Raw genomic sequence first — 16,259 nt, forward strand, 5'->3', positions numbered from 1 at the left:
TCAGTGCTTTGTGCACCCTCTGGGGTTCTTTCAGTGCTTTGTGCACCCTCTGGGGTTCCCTCAGTGCTTTGTGCATCCTCTGGGGTTCCTTCAGTGCTTTGTGCATCCTCTGGGGTTCCCTCAGTGCTTTGTGCACCCTCTGGGGTTCCCTCACTGCTTTGTGCATCCTCTGGGGTTCCTTCAGTGCTTTGTGCATCCTCTGGGGTTCCCTCACTGCTTTGTGCATCCTCTGGGGTTCTTTCAGTGCTTTGTGCATCCTCTGGGGTTCCTTCAGTGCTTTGTGCACCCTCTGGGGTTCCTTCAGTGCTTTGTGCATCCTCTGGGGTTCCTTCAGTGCTTTGTGCATCCTCTGGGGTTCCTTCAGTGCTTTGTGCATCCTCTGGGGTTCCCTCAGTGTTTTGTGCATCCTCTGGGGTTCCTTCAGTGTTTTGTGCACCCTCTGGGGTTCCTTCAGTGCTTTGTGCATCCTCTGGGGTTCCTTCAGTGCTTTGTGCATCCTCTGGGGTTCCTTCAGTGCTTTGTGCACCCTCTGGGGTTCCTTCAGTGCTTTGTGCATCCTCTGGGGTTCCTTCAGTGCTTTGTGCATCCTCTGGGGTTCCTTCAGTGCTTTGTGCACCCTCTGGGGTTCCTTCAGTGCTTTGTGCATCCTCTGGGGTTCCTTCAGTGCTTTGTGCACCCTCTGGGGTTCCCAAAGTGCTTTGTGCATCCTCTGGGGTTCCCTCAGTGCTTTGTGCATCCTCTGGGGTTCCTTCAGTGCTTTGTGCATCCTCTGGGGTTCCTTTCAGTGCTTTGTGCATCCTCTGGGGTTCTTTCAGTGCTTTGTGCACCCTCTGGGGTTCCTTCAGTGCTTTGTGCACCCTCTGGGGTTCCCTCACTGCTTTGTGCATCCTCTGGGGTTCCTTCAGTGCTTTGTGCATCCTCTGGGGTTCCTTCAGTGTTTTGTGCACCCTCTGGGGTTCCCAAAGTGCTTTGTGCACCCCCTGGGGTTCCTTCAGTGCTTTGTGCAGCCTCTGGGGTTCCTTCAGTGCTTTGTGCATCCTCTGGGGTTCCCTCAGTGCTTTGTGCATCCTCTGGGGTTCCTTCAGTGCTTTGTGCATCCTCTGGGGTTCCCTCAGTGCTTTGTGCACCCTCTGGGGTTCCTTCAGTGCTTTGTGCATCCTCTGGGGTTCCTTCAGTGCTTTGTGCATCCTCTGGGGTTCCTTCAGTGCTTTGTGCACCCTCTGGGGTTCCCTCACTGCTTTGTGCATCCTCTGGGGTTCCTTCAGTGCTTTGTGCATCCTCTGGGGTTCCTTCAGTGCTTTGTGCATCCTCTGGGGTTCCCTCAGTGCTTTGTGCTTCCTCTGGGGTTCCTTCAGTGCTTTGTGCATCCTCTGGGGTTCCTTCAGTGCTTTGTGCATCCTCTGGGGTTCCCTCACTGCTTTGTGCATCCTCTGGGGTTCCTTCAGTGCTTTGTGCATCCTCTGGGGTTCCCAAAGTGCTTTGTGCATCCTCTGGGGTTCCTTCAGTGCTTTGTGCATCCTCTGGGGTTCTTTCAGTGTTTTGTGCATCCTCTGGGGTTCCTTCAGTGCTTTGTGCATCCTCTGGGGTTCCTTCAGTGCTTTGTGCATCCTCTGGGGTTCCCAAAGTGCTTTGTGCATCCTCTGGGGTTCCCTCACTGCTTTGTGCATCCTCTGGGGTTCTTTCAGTGTTTTGTGCACCCTCTGGGGTTCTTTCAGTGTTTTGTGCATCCTCTGGGGTTCCTTCAGTGCTTTGTGCATCCTCTGGGGTTCCTTCAGTGCTTTGTGCATCCTCTGGGGTTCCTTCAGTGCTTTGTGCACCCTCTGGGGTTCCCTCAGTGCTTTGTGCAGCCTCTGGGGTTCCTTCAGTGTTTTGTGCATCCTCTGGGGTTCCTTCAGTGCTTTGTGCACCCTCTGGGGTTCCCAAAGTGCTTTGTGCATCCTCTGGGGTTCCCTCAGTGCTTTGTGCACCCTCTGGGGTTCCTTCAGTGCTTTGTGCACCCTCTGGGGTTCCCTCAGTGCTTTGTGCATCCTCTGGGGTTCCTTCAGTGCTTTGTGCAGCCTCTGGGGTTCCTTCAGTGCTTTGTGCACCCTCTGGGGTTCCTTCAGTGTTTTGTGCATCCTCTGGGGTTCCCTCACTGCTTTGTGCATCCTCTGGAGTTCCTTCAGTGCTTTGTGCATCCTCTGGGGTTCCCTCAGTGCTTTGTGCACCCTCTGGGGTTCCTTCAGTGTTTTGTGCATCCTCTGGGGTTCCTTCAGTGCTTTGTGCATCCTCTGGGGTTCCTTCAGTGCTTTGTGCACCCTCTGGGGTTCCTTCAGTGCTTTGTGCACCCTCTGGGGTTCCCAAAGTGCTTTGTGCATCCTCTGGGGTTCCTTCAGTGCTTTGTGCATCCTCTGGGGTTCCTTCAGTGCTTTGTGCAGCCTCTGGGGTTCCCTCACTGCTTTGTGCACCCTCTGGGGTTCCCTCAGTGCTTTGTGCATCCTCTGGGGTTCCTTAAGTGCTTTGTGCATCCTCTGGGGTTCCTTCAGTGCTTTGTGCATCCTCTGGGGTTCCTTCAGTGCTTTGTGCAGCCTCTGGGGTTCCCTCAGTGCTTTGTGCACCCTCTGGGGTTCCCTCACTGCTTTGTGCATCCTCTGGGGTTCCTTCAGTGCTTTGTGCATCCTCTGGGGTTCCCAAGTGCTTTGTGCACCCTCTGGGGTTCCCTCACTGCTTTGTGCATCCTCTGGGGTTCCTTCAGTGCTTTGTGCATCCTCTGGGGTTCCCAAAGTGCTTTGTGCATCCTCTGGGGTTCCCTCACTGCTTTGTGCACCCTCTGGGGTTCCCTCAGTGCTTTGTGCACCCTCTGGGGTTCCTTCAGTGCTTTGTGCACCCTCTGGGGTTCCTTCAGTGCTTTGTGCATCCTCTGGGGTTCCCTCAGTGCTTTGTGCATCCTCTGGGGTTCCTTCAGTGCTTTGTGCATCCTCTGGGGTTCCCTCAGTGCTTTGTGCACCCTCTGGGGTTCCTTCAGTGCTTTGTGCACCCTCTGGGGTTCTTTCAGTGCTTTGTGCACCCTCTGGGGTTCCCTCAGTGCTTTGTGCATCCTCTGGGGTTCCCTCACTGCTTTGTGCATCCTCTGGGGTTCCTTCAGTGCTTTGTGCACCCTCTGGGGTTCCCTCACTGCTTTGTGCATCCTCTGGGGTTCCTTCAGTGCTTTGTGCATCCTCTGGGGTTCCCTCAGTGCTTTGTGCACCCTCTGGGGTTCCCTCACTGCTTTGTGCATCCTCTGGGGTTCCTTCAGTGCTTTGTGCATCCTCTGGGGTTCCCTCACTGCTTTGTGCATCCTCTGGGGTTCTTTCAGTGCTTTGTGCATCCTCTGGGGTTCCTTCAGTGCTTTGTGCACCCTCTGGGGTTCCTTCAGTGCTTTGTGCATCCTCTGGGGTTCCTTCAGTGCTTTGTGCATCCTCTGGGGTTCCTTCAGTGCTTTGTGCATCCTCTGGGGTTCCCTCAGTGTTTTGTGCATCCTCTGGGGTTCCTTCAGTGTTTTGTGCACCCTCTGGGGTTCCTTCAGTGCTTTGTGCATCCTCTGGGGTTCCTTCAGTGCTTTGTGCATCCTCTGGGGTTCCTTCAGTGCTTTGTGCACCCTCTGGGGTTCCTTCAGTGCTTTGTGCATCCTCTGGGGTTCCTTCAGTGCTTTGTGCATCCTCTGGGGTTCCTTCAGTGCTTTGTGCACCCTCTGGGGTTCCTTCAGTGCTTTGTGCATCCTCTGGGGTTCCTTCAGTGCTTTGTGCACCCTCTGGGGTTCCCAAAGTGCTTTGTGCATCCTCTGGGGTTCCCTCAGTGCTTTGTGCATCCTCTGGGGTTCCTTCAGTGCTTTGTGCATCCTCTGGGGTTCTTTCAGTGCTTTGTGCATCCTCTGGGGTTCTTTCAGTGCTTTGTGCACCCTCTGGGGTTCCTTCAGTGCTTTGTGCACCCTCTGGGGTTCCCTCACTGCTTTGTGCATCCTCTGGGGTTCCTTCAGTGCTTTGTGCATCCTCTGGGGTTCCTTCAGTGTTTTGTGCACCCTCTGGGGTTCCCAAAGTGCTTTGTGCACCCCCTGGGGTTCCTTCAGTGCTTTGTGCACCCTCTGGGGTTCCTTCAGTGCTTTGTGCAGCCTCTGGGGTTCCTTCAGTGCTTTGTGCATCCTCTGGGGTTCCCTCAGTGCTTTGTGCATCCTCTGGGGTTCCTTCAGTGCTTTGTGCATCCTCTGGGGTTCCCTCAGTGCTTTGTGCACCCTCTGGGGTTCCTTCAGTGCTTTGTGCATCCTCTGGGGTTCCTTCAGTGCTTTGTGCATCCTCTGGGGTTCCTTCAGTGCTTTGTGCACCCTCTGGGGTTCCCTCACTGCTTTGTGCATCCTCTGGGGTTCCTTCAGTGCTTTGTGCATCCTCTGGGGTTCCTTCAGTGCTTTGTGCATCCTCTGGGGTTCCTTCAGTGCTTTGTGCATCCTCTGGGGTTCCTTCAGTGCTTTGTGCATCCTCTGGGGTTCCTTCAGTGCTTTGTGCATCCTCTGGGGTTCCCTCACTGCTTTGTGCATCCTCTGGGGTTCCTTCAGTGCTTTGTGCATCCTCTGGGGTTCCCAAAGTGCTTTGTGCATCCTCTGGGGTTCCTTCAGTGCTTTGTGCATCCTCTGGGGTTCTTTCAGTGTTTTGTGCATCCTCTGGGGTTCCTTCAGTGCTTTGTGCATCCTCTGGGGTTCCTTCAGTGCTTTGTGCATCCTCTGGGGTTCCCAAAGTGCTTTGTGCATCCTCTGGGGTTCCCTCACTGCTTTGTGCATCCTCTGGGGTTCTTTCAGTGTTTTGTGCACCCTCTGGGGTTCTTTCAGTGTTTTGTGCATCCTCTGGGGTTCCTTCAGTGCTTTGTGCATCCTCTGGGGTTCCTTCAGTGCTTTGTGCATCCTCTGGGGTTCCTTCAGTGCTTTGTGCACCCTCTGGGGTTCCCTCAGTGCTTTGTGCAGCCTCTGGGGTTCCTTCAGTGTTTTGTGCATCCTCTGGGGTTCCTTCAGTGCTTTGTGCACCCTCTGGGGTTCCTTCAGTGTTTTGTGCATCCTCTGGGGTTCCTTCAGTGTTTTGTGCATCCTCTGGGGTTCCTTCAGTGCTTTGTGCACCCTCTGGGGTTCCTTCAGTGTTTTGTGCATCCTCTGGGGTTCCTTCAGTGCTTTGTGCATCCTCTGGGGTTCCTTCACTGCTTTCTCAACTCAGCACCCACAACAGGGTGCTTGCCACTCAGTGCCAGGCTGCTGGCAAGGTGGGAGGGCTGGCAGACACTGGTGGGGAGCAGCCATCCCTGTCTGCATGGGATGGGCAGCCTGGCATCCAAGGAGCATGCAGAAACATCTGGACCACTCCTGCATGCCAGAGTGGGGTCAGATGTTCTCCTGCCAGGTGGCCAAAGAGGGTTGGTTGCCAGTGTGGCAGCTGCCAGTGGGGTGCCAGGGAGAGGAGGCAGAGGAAAGAAGACCAGAGGCATCCCAAGGGTGCAAGGAGCTCTTCCCTGCCAGCCCTGCCAGCCCTGCCTGCCCTGCCTGCCCTGCCTGCCCTGCCTGCTGCTATATTGGAATTTCCTGCTGCTTCCTGACACTGGCCCCAGCTCCTGCTAAGCCACTGGAGCACTCAAGGCATGGGAAGCATCATCCACAGCTGCTGCAGCCACACCAGAGCTCCCTGCCCCTGCAGAGCACAGCAATTACTCATTTAGTGTCCAGGGAGTGGATGGAAATCTCATTCCAGGGGAGCAGGGGCAGGAGGGGGCTGCCCAGCCTGGGCTCCTGAGCTTTTAGCCAAACTCGATTTGCTTCACTGCTTGATTAGGGGCTGAGTGTGTGACACTGGAACCAGCCCTCATTACCCTGCTCTTCCCCACCTCATTCCCAGAGCAGCTGAAGAGCTCTTTTCCTCCTCTCTGCCCTTGCCTGCATCTTTGAGCCCTCTATCTGCACCACTGTGTCCTCCATCTGCATCCCTGATTCCTTCACCTGCATCTCTGATCCTTCACCTGCATCTCTGACTCCTTTATCTGCACCTCTGAGTCCTCTCTCTGCATCCCTGAGTCCTCCATCTGCATCCCTGATCCTTCACCTGCATCCCTGACTCCTTTATCTGCATCCCCAAGTCCTTCACCTACATCCCCAAGTCCTTCACCTGCATCCCTGAGCCCTTCACCTGCATCCCTAAGTCCTTTACCTGCATTCCTGAGTCCTTTATCTGCATCTCTGATCCTTCACCTGCATCCCTGAGTCTTCTATCTGCATCCCTGATCCTTCACCTGCATCCCTGATCCTTCACCTGCAACCCTGACTCCTTATCTGCATCCCCAAGTCCTTCATCTGCATCCCTGAGCCCTTCACCTGCATCCCTGAGTCCTCCATCTGCATCCCTGATCCTTCACCTGCATCCCTGAGCCCTTCACCTGCATCCCTAAGTCCTTTACCTGCATCCCTGAGTCCTTTATCTGCATCTCTGATCCTTCACCTGCATCCCTGAGTCTTCTATCTGCATCCCTGATCCTTCACCTGCAACCCTGACTCCTTATCTGCATCCCCAAGTCCTTCATCTGCATCCCTGGCTCCTTTATCTGCATCCCTGAGCCCTTCACCTACATCCCTGAGTCCTTCATTTGCATCCCTGAGTCCTTCACCTGCATCCCTGACTCCTAATATGCATCCCCAAGTCCTTCATCTGCATCCCTGGGTCCTCCATCTGCATCCCTGATCCTTCACCTGCATCCCTGATCCTTCACCTGCATCCCTGACTCCTTCACCTGCACCCCCAAGTCCTTCACCTGCATCCCTGATCCTTCACCTGCATCCCTGATCCTTCACCTGCAACCCTGACTCCTTATCTGCATCCCTGGGTCCTCCATCTGCATCCCTGGGTCCTCCATCTGCATCCCTGATCCTTCACCTGCATCCCTGATCCTTCACCTGCATCCCTGACTCCTTCACCTGCACCCCCAAGTCCTTCACCTGCATCCCTGATCCTTCACCTGCATCCCTGACTCCTTCACCTGCACCCCCAAGTCCTTCACCTGCATCCCTGATCCTTCACCTGCAACCCTGACTCCTTATCTGCATCCCCAAGTCCTTCATCTGCATCCCTGACTCCTTCATCTGCATCCCTGACTCCTTTATCTGCATCCCTGAGCCCTTCACCTACATCCCTGATCCTTCACCTGCATCCCTGACTCCTTCACCTGCACCCCTGAGCCCTTCCCCTGCCTCCCCAAGTCCTTCACCTGCCCCCCTGAGCCCTTCCCCTGCCTCCCCAAGTCCTTCACCTGCCCCCCTGAGCCCTTCCCCTGCCTCCCCAAGTCTCATGCTGGGCCCAGGCTGCTGTTTGCCCCTGGCAGGCTCTGCCACTCCATCCCTGAGGAGTCTCCTAAAACCCTGGGGTGATGCCTCCACTAAATCCACCCTGTGGTGCTCCAGGGCTGGGAGGGACACTAAGGAGAGAGTGAACCAACCCCGAATATGTTCTTCCAGAAGCCAAACCCCCCAAACCACTTTGCTTCCAGCTCAGTCTCTGGTTCAGGTGCTGGGGGGGAGGGGAGGGTTACTGAAATGTCAGCTGCAGTTTGGGGCTGTGGAGGGTGATGAGTGTGTGAGCAGGAGAGCTGACAGCTCAGCTCCACACAGCCCAAACTGAGCTGCCTGGGCTGCTTGTCCCCTCTGAGTGCCACCAGCTGAACTGCTCTGCCAGCTCCCAAGGAGAAAAAAAAAAAAACCAAACCCCCACAAGAAATCCTGGAGAGGAAGGGAAGGGCTAAGGCATCCCCTGGGATGTGGCAGCAACCCAGCAGTGGTGGGAAAAGGTTTGCAAATGTCATTAGCAGTGGCACCTGCCCCAGTTTGTCTCTCCAGCCCTGGGATATGTCCCTTGGGGCTTGTCCCCTGTCCCCAGCCATGCTGCCATCCCATCCTCCTCGAGGTTTAGGTTGTGTTTGGGGGATAACCTGGCTTGGAAGTCCCTGCCAGAGTGGGAATTCTTCTTCCTGCTGCTTGGAACTGGCTGTCAGCCTGAGAGTTATGTCTTCCCTTTCTCTAGGGCAGGACAGAGTTGGGAATGGGATGGATCAGGGTTAGGGTTAGGACAAGGAGCCAAGGAGCTCTCATGAGCAAGAGGATCATAGACCCATAGAATTGTCAAGGTTGGAAGGGACCTCAAGGATCATCTAGCTCCAACCCCCCTGCCATGGATGGGATGGAGGACCATGGGTGGGATGGAGGACCATGGGTGGGATAGAGGACCATGGGTGGGACAGAAGACCATGGATGGGATGGAGGACCATGGATGAGATGGAGGAACATGGATGGGATAGAGGACCATGGGTGGGATAGAGGACAATGGGTGGGATGGAGAACCATGGGTGGGATAGAGGACCATGGGTGGGATGGAGAACCATGGGTGGGATGGAGAACCATGGGTGGGATAGAGGACCATGGGTGGGATGGAGGACCATGGGTGGGATGGAGGACCATGGGTGGGATGGAGGACCATGGGTGGGATAGAGGACCATGGGTGGGATGGAGGACCATGGGTGGGATGGAGAACCATGGGTGGGATAGAGGACCATGGATGGGATGGAGGACTATGGGTGGGATGGAGGACCATGGGTGGGATAGAGGATGAGCTCCTGGCTGAGCTGGCCACTGCTGCTCCGTGCTCCAGCAGCTTCAGGACCTGGCAGCCAGCCCTGAGTTTATTCAGAGAGGTCAAAGTTGGTTTGGTATCGACTGAGCTCCTTTCAGTGCCTCTGCAGCTGCCACTTCTTGCTCCCTGTGCAGCCCAGGACGATGGTCGATGGGGAGGCAGGCAGGGGAGGGGCTTGTTTTGCTCGGCAGAGGTTAAAGAGGGAGAGGAATCAGCTGGGAAAAGAGCAGCGAGGGCAAAAATAGCCTCTGCTCTGCGTGGAGCTGTCGGGGGCCATCAGCGTCGGGGTGCCGTAAGGACTCCATAGCCGGCGGCTACGAGCTGGCTGCTGGCAGCACTCCTGCCGATGCGATCCTCAAGGAGATCCCCAGAGGGAGCAAAAAGGGTGACCGTGTGCCAGGGTGAGCCCTGATGGCATCGGGGAACTCAGCCCCCTGCAGATCGGCTCTTGGAGGACAGCCTGAAGTGGGCTCCCCCTGGGCAGATGCAGCGCCTGGGGGAGGGGGGAGGTTGCAGGGTGGAGGTTGCAGCAGCAGACATGCAGCTGGCTGCAGCTGTTTGCAGAGTCAGGAGCCATGCAGCCTCGCCCCGCTGCTGCCCCGTGCCACCAGCAGGGGTTTTGCAGAAGAAAATTGTCTGAGCCGAGAACTTCCAAGCCCGAGGTGGGCTCTGCAAACTGAGCTGCAGCTCAGGGAGAGGATTTCTCTGTCCTGCTCTGTGCCCAGCCTGCAGGAGCCCCGGGGACTGGGAGCAGAAGCCAGGTCCTGCCTTCCAGCCACCCCTGGGAGCCACAGGGGAAGCTGTAAACCCCCAGAGCTGCCCCCAAAAACCTCTATGTGGGACCCTAATTGCTTCTGATCCCTAAAATACTGAGTTTCTTGGGAGTGCAGAGCCAGGGGAACCAGCAGAGGGAGGGAACCAGCGTCCTTGGGCGGCATCTGGGGTGGGATATGTCCTCATCCTCCTGGCTGCACACCCCCAAGCCTGGCAGGAACCCAACCCAAACCCACAGCCCCTCAGCGACCCTCTCTCTGCCTGAGGAGTTTCTCCTCTCATAGCTGTCAGGACCTGAAGAAGACAAGAAGTGCTGGGGGAAGCTGGGAGGTTGTTCCCCTCCTCCCCCTACCCCTGGATTACCCTGGTAATGCCTAATCCATCACTCCAGCACCCTTGACTCCATTAATGTGCTAATGCTTTGCAGAATTAAAGTCTAGAAGTCAGGAGGGTGAGCAAATCCAACTCCCATTAATAGGACTTCAGGGGAGGGAGGGGAGGGAGCTGCTGCTCACCTTGAGCAGGCTCTGTGCAGAAACAAAGCTGACCTGGAGGAGAGTTGTCCTGACCCTGTGGAAGAGTCTCCTCCTTGCTGCTGCACAAATTGGGATCCTGTGGAAGTGGAGTCATAGAATCATGGATTGGGTTGGGGTGGAAGGGACCTCAAAGCTCATCCAGTTCCAAACCCCCTGCCACAAGCAGGGACACCTCCCACCAGCCCAGGTTGCTCAAGGCCTCATCCAGCCTGGCCTTGAACACCTCCAGGGAGGGGACATCCACAACCTCCCTGGGCAACCTCTTCCAGTGCCTCCCCACCCTCATGGGGAAGAATTTCTTCCTGATGTCCAATCTCAATCCAGCTTCTTCCAGCCTGAAGCCATCACTCCTCATCCTGCCTTTGTACAAAGTCCATCTCCAGCTCTCCTGCAGCCCCCTCCAAATCCTGGGAGGTTGCTCTAAGGTCTCCCTGGAGCCTTCTCTTCTCCAGCCTGAACAACCTCAAGTCTCCCTACGTGTCCTCACAGCAGAGGTGCTCCTGCCCTGGGACCACCCTCATGGCCTCCTCTGAGAATCTGAAGGATGTCAGACACTGGCACAGGCTGCCCAGGGAGGTGGTGGAGTCCCCATTGCTGGAAGTGTTCAAGAAACCTGTGGCCATGGCAATTTGGGCCATGGTTTGGTGGCCATGGTGGTGCTGGGTTGCTGGTGGGACTGGATGCTCTTGGAAGCCTTTTCCAACAGAAACAATTCCCTGATTCCAATTTGAAAGAGAGGAGCAGCACCCTGTGCCTGCCAGCCACCCCTTCCCCTCCCCCCAAGCATTCCCAGCCCCACTGGAGGCAGCAGGAGGCGCTGGACCAGCTGGCAGAGGGGCAGGCAGCTGGCAGCAGTCCAGCTGCTGTGTTGGGTAAGTGGTTTTGGCCACGAGCTTTGCCCTTGCACACAGAGGCTTTGCCCAGGGCTGTGGCATAGTTGTTGGGATTGCTGTGGTGGTTTTCCCCTTTTCCAAGCCTAGGAGGGTTGTCTTGGTGTTCACTCTTCCCTGGTCTCCTGCAGGTCTCTCTTGGTCTACAAGACCTCTGCCTCTCATCCTCCTCCCTCCCCATCTCCCCAGCCAGGACCAGCAGTTCAGCAATGGCTGCAGAGCTTGGCTCCAGACAGAGCTCTCTTTGTGCTGCTGGGGGTGCAGAAGGGGAAATCCCTCCCAAAAAGCTGCTGGTGGAAGAGCTGACTGCTTGGAGTGGACACCAAGGAGCATCTGATCCAACCTGAAATGTGCTGCTGCTTTAGCTCAGTTAATTACATCCTGTAGGATCCAGTGGTCCCCAGCACTGGTTGGGTGCTTTGCCCAGCAGATCAACTCTGGCTGAGTGTGGCAAAAGTGTTCCCAGAGCCCCTCCTAGGGGACAGGGATGAGGATGAGGGCAGGGAAGGGACATGAGGAGTTCTGGAGGGGTTGGGATGGGGTTGGCTGGGGATCACCAGTGGAAACAGGTGGGGAAAATGGTCCCAGAGAGCTCCTGCATCACCTGGGGCCAAAGCGTAGTGGGAAGCCCAAAGATGCCTCTGCTAAAAGCAGGGTTGGACCTCTGGGGTTCCTTCCAACCTGGCATTGTGTGTAAAGCAGCAGCAGCCTCTGGGGTGGGGTGGGGGGGGACAAGACTGAGGGTCTCTGGTGGCCTCTCTGCACACCAAGGACATGAAATCCAGGAAAAATTTTGAAGCTGTGACTCTCCCTCCAGGGAGCAGCCTCGATGACAAAAGCCTTTAGATGTCACCTTGGCAGGGGGCTGAGTGATCCTTCTCCTCTGACATCCCCCAGTTGTGAGCCTGGGAAGGCAGGAGAGGGAGATGGTGGTGAGGCTGAAGAGCAGAGAGAAGAGAGGAGAGAGGAGAGCAGTTCCCTCTTCTGGCCAAGGAAATCCTTTCCCTCTGCTCAGCTCTGAGATGGCATCAAAGCAGGAATTTATTTATTGAAGCAGCTATTTCTGTATTAAAGCAGCTATTTCTGTATCATTAAAGCAGCTATTTATTAAATCAGCTATCTATTAAATCAGCTATCTATTAAATCAGCTATCTATTAAATCAGCTATCTATTAAATCAGCTATTTATTCAAGCAGCTATTTATTCAAGCAGGTATTTATTCAAGCAGGTATTTATTCAAGCAGGTGTTTGCCTTCATGAGGCAGAAGCTACCTGGCAGTGGACTGGAGCTGTTCCTGCTGCTGGGACCCACGAAAGGGTGAGAGGAGCAGAGGTTTCTTTGGGTCAAGATTGGCAATTTTGGGGTGATTTAATGGCAGGGAGAGGAGTTAACACTCAACACAAGGAAGAATTCCAAGGCCAAACCCAAACCCAGCAATTCTGGGCAGCAGAGGAGGCTGCTCCTCTCTGCTGTCTCCATTTAGGGTCTCCAGAAGCACAGTAACATCCTGCTCAGCCACAGCCTCTCTGCTCCTTCTGTTTTTTCAAGCCAAGAGCAAGGGGAGAACAGGACAGGGAAGGATGTTGTTAAATGGGAAGGCTCAGCAGTGCAGATTGCTCTCTTTGTCATCCACCCTCCCCTTTCCCTTCATCTCTCTGCTGGAATCTTTGCTCCAAGCCCAGGGTGATCCCCCCTGAGAGCCAATCTCTCACAGCCCCTTGCCCCAGGGACAAGGTGATGTGAGTAGGGGGAAGCTCACATCATGCCCCCTATGACCCCCCAGGCTGCCTAATGGGGCTCAGCACAGTGGGGCTGCTCCCCCTGGCCCCCACTCCTGCCCCAAGGCCTTTGATCAGATGGAGGTGAGCAGAACAGGAGGTCCTCCACCCTGTTCCTCACCACCTTTCTGGGTCCTGGGCCAGGAACCCCCCTCCCATCGCTGGTGTTTGAAGGGTCCTGACCCCAAATCAGGGACAAACGAGAGGAGAGAGTTTTCTGCACCTTATACAGGGCTGGGAGGATGAGGAGGAGGAGAAAGAGGCTGAAAGAGCTGCTCCATGGCTTTACAGCAAGAACCCTGCCCCTTAGCAAGGACCTGGGAGCTGCAGAGGGGATAAGGGGAATGGTGACCTCCATTCCCAGCTCTGGGGGCTGCTGGGTGGGTTCTGGGAGAGGCTGAGCCAAGGTGGTGCTGCCTGGGAAGCCTCAGAAGGGGGCGTGGGGAGGGGGGGAATGAATAAATCCCTTGGCTGGTGTGTGTCGGTCTGTGTGTGCTCATGTGTGCACACGCGTGTGTGTGTTCACACGTGTGTGTGTGCAACACCCATCCCCCCCCCCCCCCTCCCCTGCAGCAGGAAGCACAGATGTGAGTGGGTAGCTCCCCATTTGGCAGGTCCCTATTTGGTAGGTCTCCTTTGGCTTCCCCCCCCCAACCCAGCATCATTTCACTCCTTCAAGGACAAGCTCCCCACACCCCCACACTCCAACGGGTCCCCCTCTCCCACCCCCACCGTCAGACCAGAGCTTGGGGTGGGGCAGGGCTGCTTCTCGGGTCCCGTGTGGGGGGAGCGGAGCGGGGTCTCGCCTTTGGTTCTGCGTGAGGGTGGAAGGGTGGATGGGAGGGATGGATGGGGGTCTGCACGCAGCCCCCTGCCCCGACGGAAGGGCGGTGGAAGGGCATCATCCGCGGCTGCGCTGCCCTCCGCGGTGCGCGGCTCCGGGGACCCGGCGGAGGGGCGGGGAAGGGCGGGGAGGGACCGGGCGGTCCCGGGGCTCGGCGAAGAGCAGCCTACCCCCTCCCTATTTCCCTACCGCCCCCCTCTCACTCCCCCCGGCCCTCCCTCCCTTCCCCTTCTTCCCTGCTCCCCGCCCCGGCATCCAGAGCCTCGGCAGAAGCCGCCGGGAGCCCGGGCGGGGATGCGGGAAGCGAAGAGCTGAGGACCCGGCTCCGCGCCGGGCGGAGCATCCCCCCCAATCCCCATCCCAAACATCCCCCATCTCTCTTTTTGACAGTCCCTTTGGATTTAGGATCTACCTTGGGAATTAATTTTTTGGTATCCTTTTGGGTTTTTTTGGGGGGGTTTGTTTTTTTTTTGGGGGGGGGGGGGATTTTTTTGGCGCACGTGGAGGATCGAGAGGATTTCCTAACATGATCTTGGCAAACGCCTTCTGCATCGTCCTCTTCGTCGGTGAGTGATCCCCGGGGAGGGGTGGAAAACCAGCAGGTAGGGTGGGCTCTTGTCGCCCGTGCCAAGCTGGGTGGCATGGCAGTGGTGGCATCTCCCCTCCCCTGGGCGAAAGGCACCGGCGCTGCCCTCCCGGGGGTCGCTCAGCATCAGGACACGGCTAGGGCAAGGCTTCAAAACTTGATTTTTTCTTCTTTTCAACTCAAAACCTGGGGGTTAGCGAGGGTGGAGGGGACGACACACACCACACACAAGCCCCATCCGCCCCCATCGGGGCAGCCCCCGCCCCGGGCTATCGCACTATCGCGATCCAAATGGAGCGGGCAGGGATCGAGTAGCAGCGTGCGACAGCAAACCCCTGCTCGGCTTCGATCTCTTCCCTTCTTCATCCCCTCCCTCCTTGTAAAGGGATTTGCATTTTGGAGCATATTTTACCCCTTTTATTATCCCCATTCCCCGCTCCCAGTGTCCCCCAGCACCTTCCAGTGTCCCCCAGCCGCTGCTAAGCCTCCCCCACCCCTTCAGTCCCGCCCCCCGTGCTTGGGAATGAAGAATCCGTTCGGAAAGTTGAGCTGGTGGCATGTGGGGGGGGGGGGGGGGGGGGGGATTTGCTGTCCCCTCCGCGACAGTTCGTGCGTGGGGCTTCAGCTGATGGAGCTCTGCCTCTGCTCAGCATTTCCAGGGCAGCCTCCTCCAGAGATTGGGAAAATTTTAAGGGGGAGAAGTCCGAGACCTTGGTGGGTTTGGGGTGAAAAGGAAACCCTCCCTCTCCTGCCAGGCTGGATGCAGGCAGGACCATGGCTTTGTCGGGTCCAATGCTGTCACCACAGCACCCCCCAACCCCATTTGGTGCGTGCGGGGTCCCCAGCACTGCAGCAGCCAGCAGCCAGCACCCAAAAAAACTGCTGAGCTCGCCTGGGCTGGAGGAACATCAGCCCAGACTCGGAGCACAGGGAGAAGGGACTGGGAGCTGCCCAGGGAGACTTGAAGGTTGGCAAAGCAAACATCCCCCCACCTCCAGAGCATCCCGTGGGGTGGGGCTGGGGGTGCAGGAGAGGGACCACCTTAGGTGGGGTGCTGGACACCCCAAAGAGGGCTCTGCTCACTGGATGGGATGGGGGTGAGGGGCTCCTCCTCTGCCCTGCTCCCTAGCACGATCCCCAGCCGGTGGTGGGAGGGGATGTGGTGCCAGTGGTGCCTCAGGTGCCTTTGTGGAGGGTGAGACACGGTACAGAGCACTGGGGGGGCTGAGCCCCGATTTGGGGATGCTCTTCTCCATGACCTCTCAGTGGCAGAGTGTGCTGGGGAGTGTCAGGACAGGGGGGGGATCAATCCTGGCTTCTGAGACAGGGAGAGCAAGGAGGGATGCTTGGGGGTGGGCAAAGTGGGGGACACCAGTCAGGAGAAGACATCTGGGCAGGGGGCAGGAAGGGCTATCCGTGCTGGCTGGGGGTGCAGCTGGCTGCTGGATGTCTCATGAGTGAGGTGCAGCAGGACAAGGACCTCCAGGGTGCCCCACCTCAGGCACCCAACCCCTGGTCCCTTTGCCCTTGCACGACACCCAGACCCTCTGCTCCTTTTCCTGGGTGCCCCAAAGGTTTTGTGGGTGCAGGGTGGGGAAGCAGGGTGGGGAGGCTGCATCTCCCCCCACTCCCACAGCCAGAGGAGCTGCAACACCCCAAGCAGTGATTGCAGGGAAGCTACACCCCAAGACTGAGCATTAGGGATGGGATGATGGAGTGGGGGACCTCATCCTGCTGCTTTCCAGAGCGGCCCCACCGTGGTTGTAGAGCCCAGAAGAGTGGGGCCAGGCGTGGTGGAAACCAAGAACTTCACATCTGGGTTCTGCTTTCTGCTGAGCCCCAAAAGCCTTTTGGGTTGGGAGGAAAGAGATCTCCTGGGCCAGGCTGCACGTTCCTGAGCAGCTTCATTTTGGAGCTGAGCGCTGAGGGTAAATATTTACCTTGAAAGCTGCCTGTGTCCAAAGGTCTCTGGCAGGACCAGTGGAAGGAAATGTGTCCTAGCAGCTAGAAAAGAGCCAACACAGACTGGTGGAGCTGGGGGAAAAAGCTGTGGGAGCAAGAGGGGAACGTGGGGCAGCAGCCTGCTGGCTGCTTCCGCATCTGCCTGCAAATCCTTGCTGTGCTCCGACACCCTGGAGCCTGCTGAGGGTTGGAATTCTCCGAGATGTTTTATTGACAGGAATTCAGTGAGGG

General features: G+C 56.9%; 1 protein-coding gene across 1 annotated transcript in view; it reads left to right on the forward strand.

Annotated features, from left to right (window-relative positions):
- The first annotated feature begins 14,006 nt into the window (after positions 1-14,006).
- Positions 14,007-16,259, forward strand: part of GFRA2 (GDNF family receptor alpha 2) — a 41,910-nt gene continuing 39,657 nt past the window's right edge. Inside the window, exon 1 of the mRNA XM_054396669.1 lies at positions 14,007-14,046. Within this exon, the coding sequence (XP_054252644.1) occupies positions 14,007-14,046 (40 nt within the window). The remainder of the gene's footprint in view (positions 14,047-16,259) is intronic.

Source organism: Indicator indicator, chromosome 38 (assembly GCF_027791375.1).
Source record: "Indicator indicator isolate 239-I01 chromosome 38, UM_Iind_1.1, whole genome shotgun sequence".
Classification (NCBI taxonomy): domain Eukaryota; kingdom Metazoa; phylum Chordata; class Aves; order Piciformes; family Indicatoridae; genus Indicator; species Indicator indicator.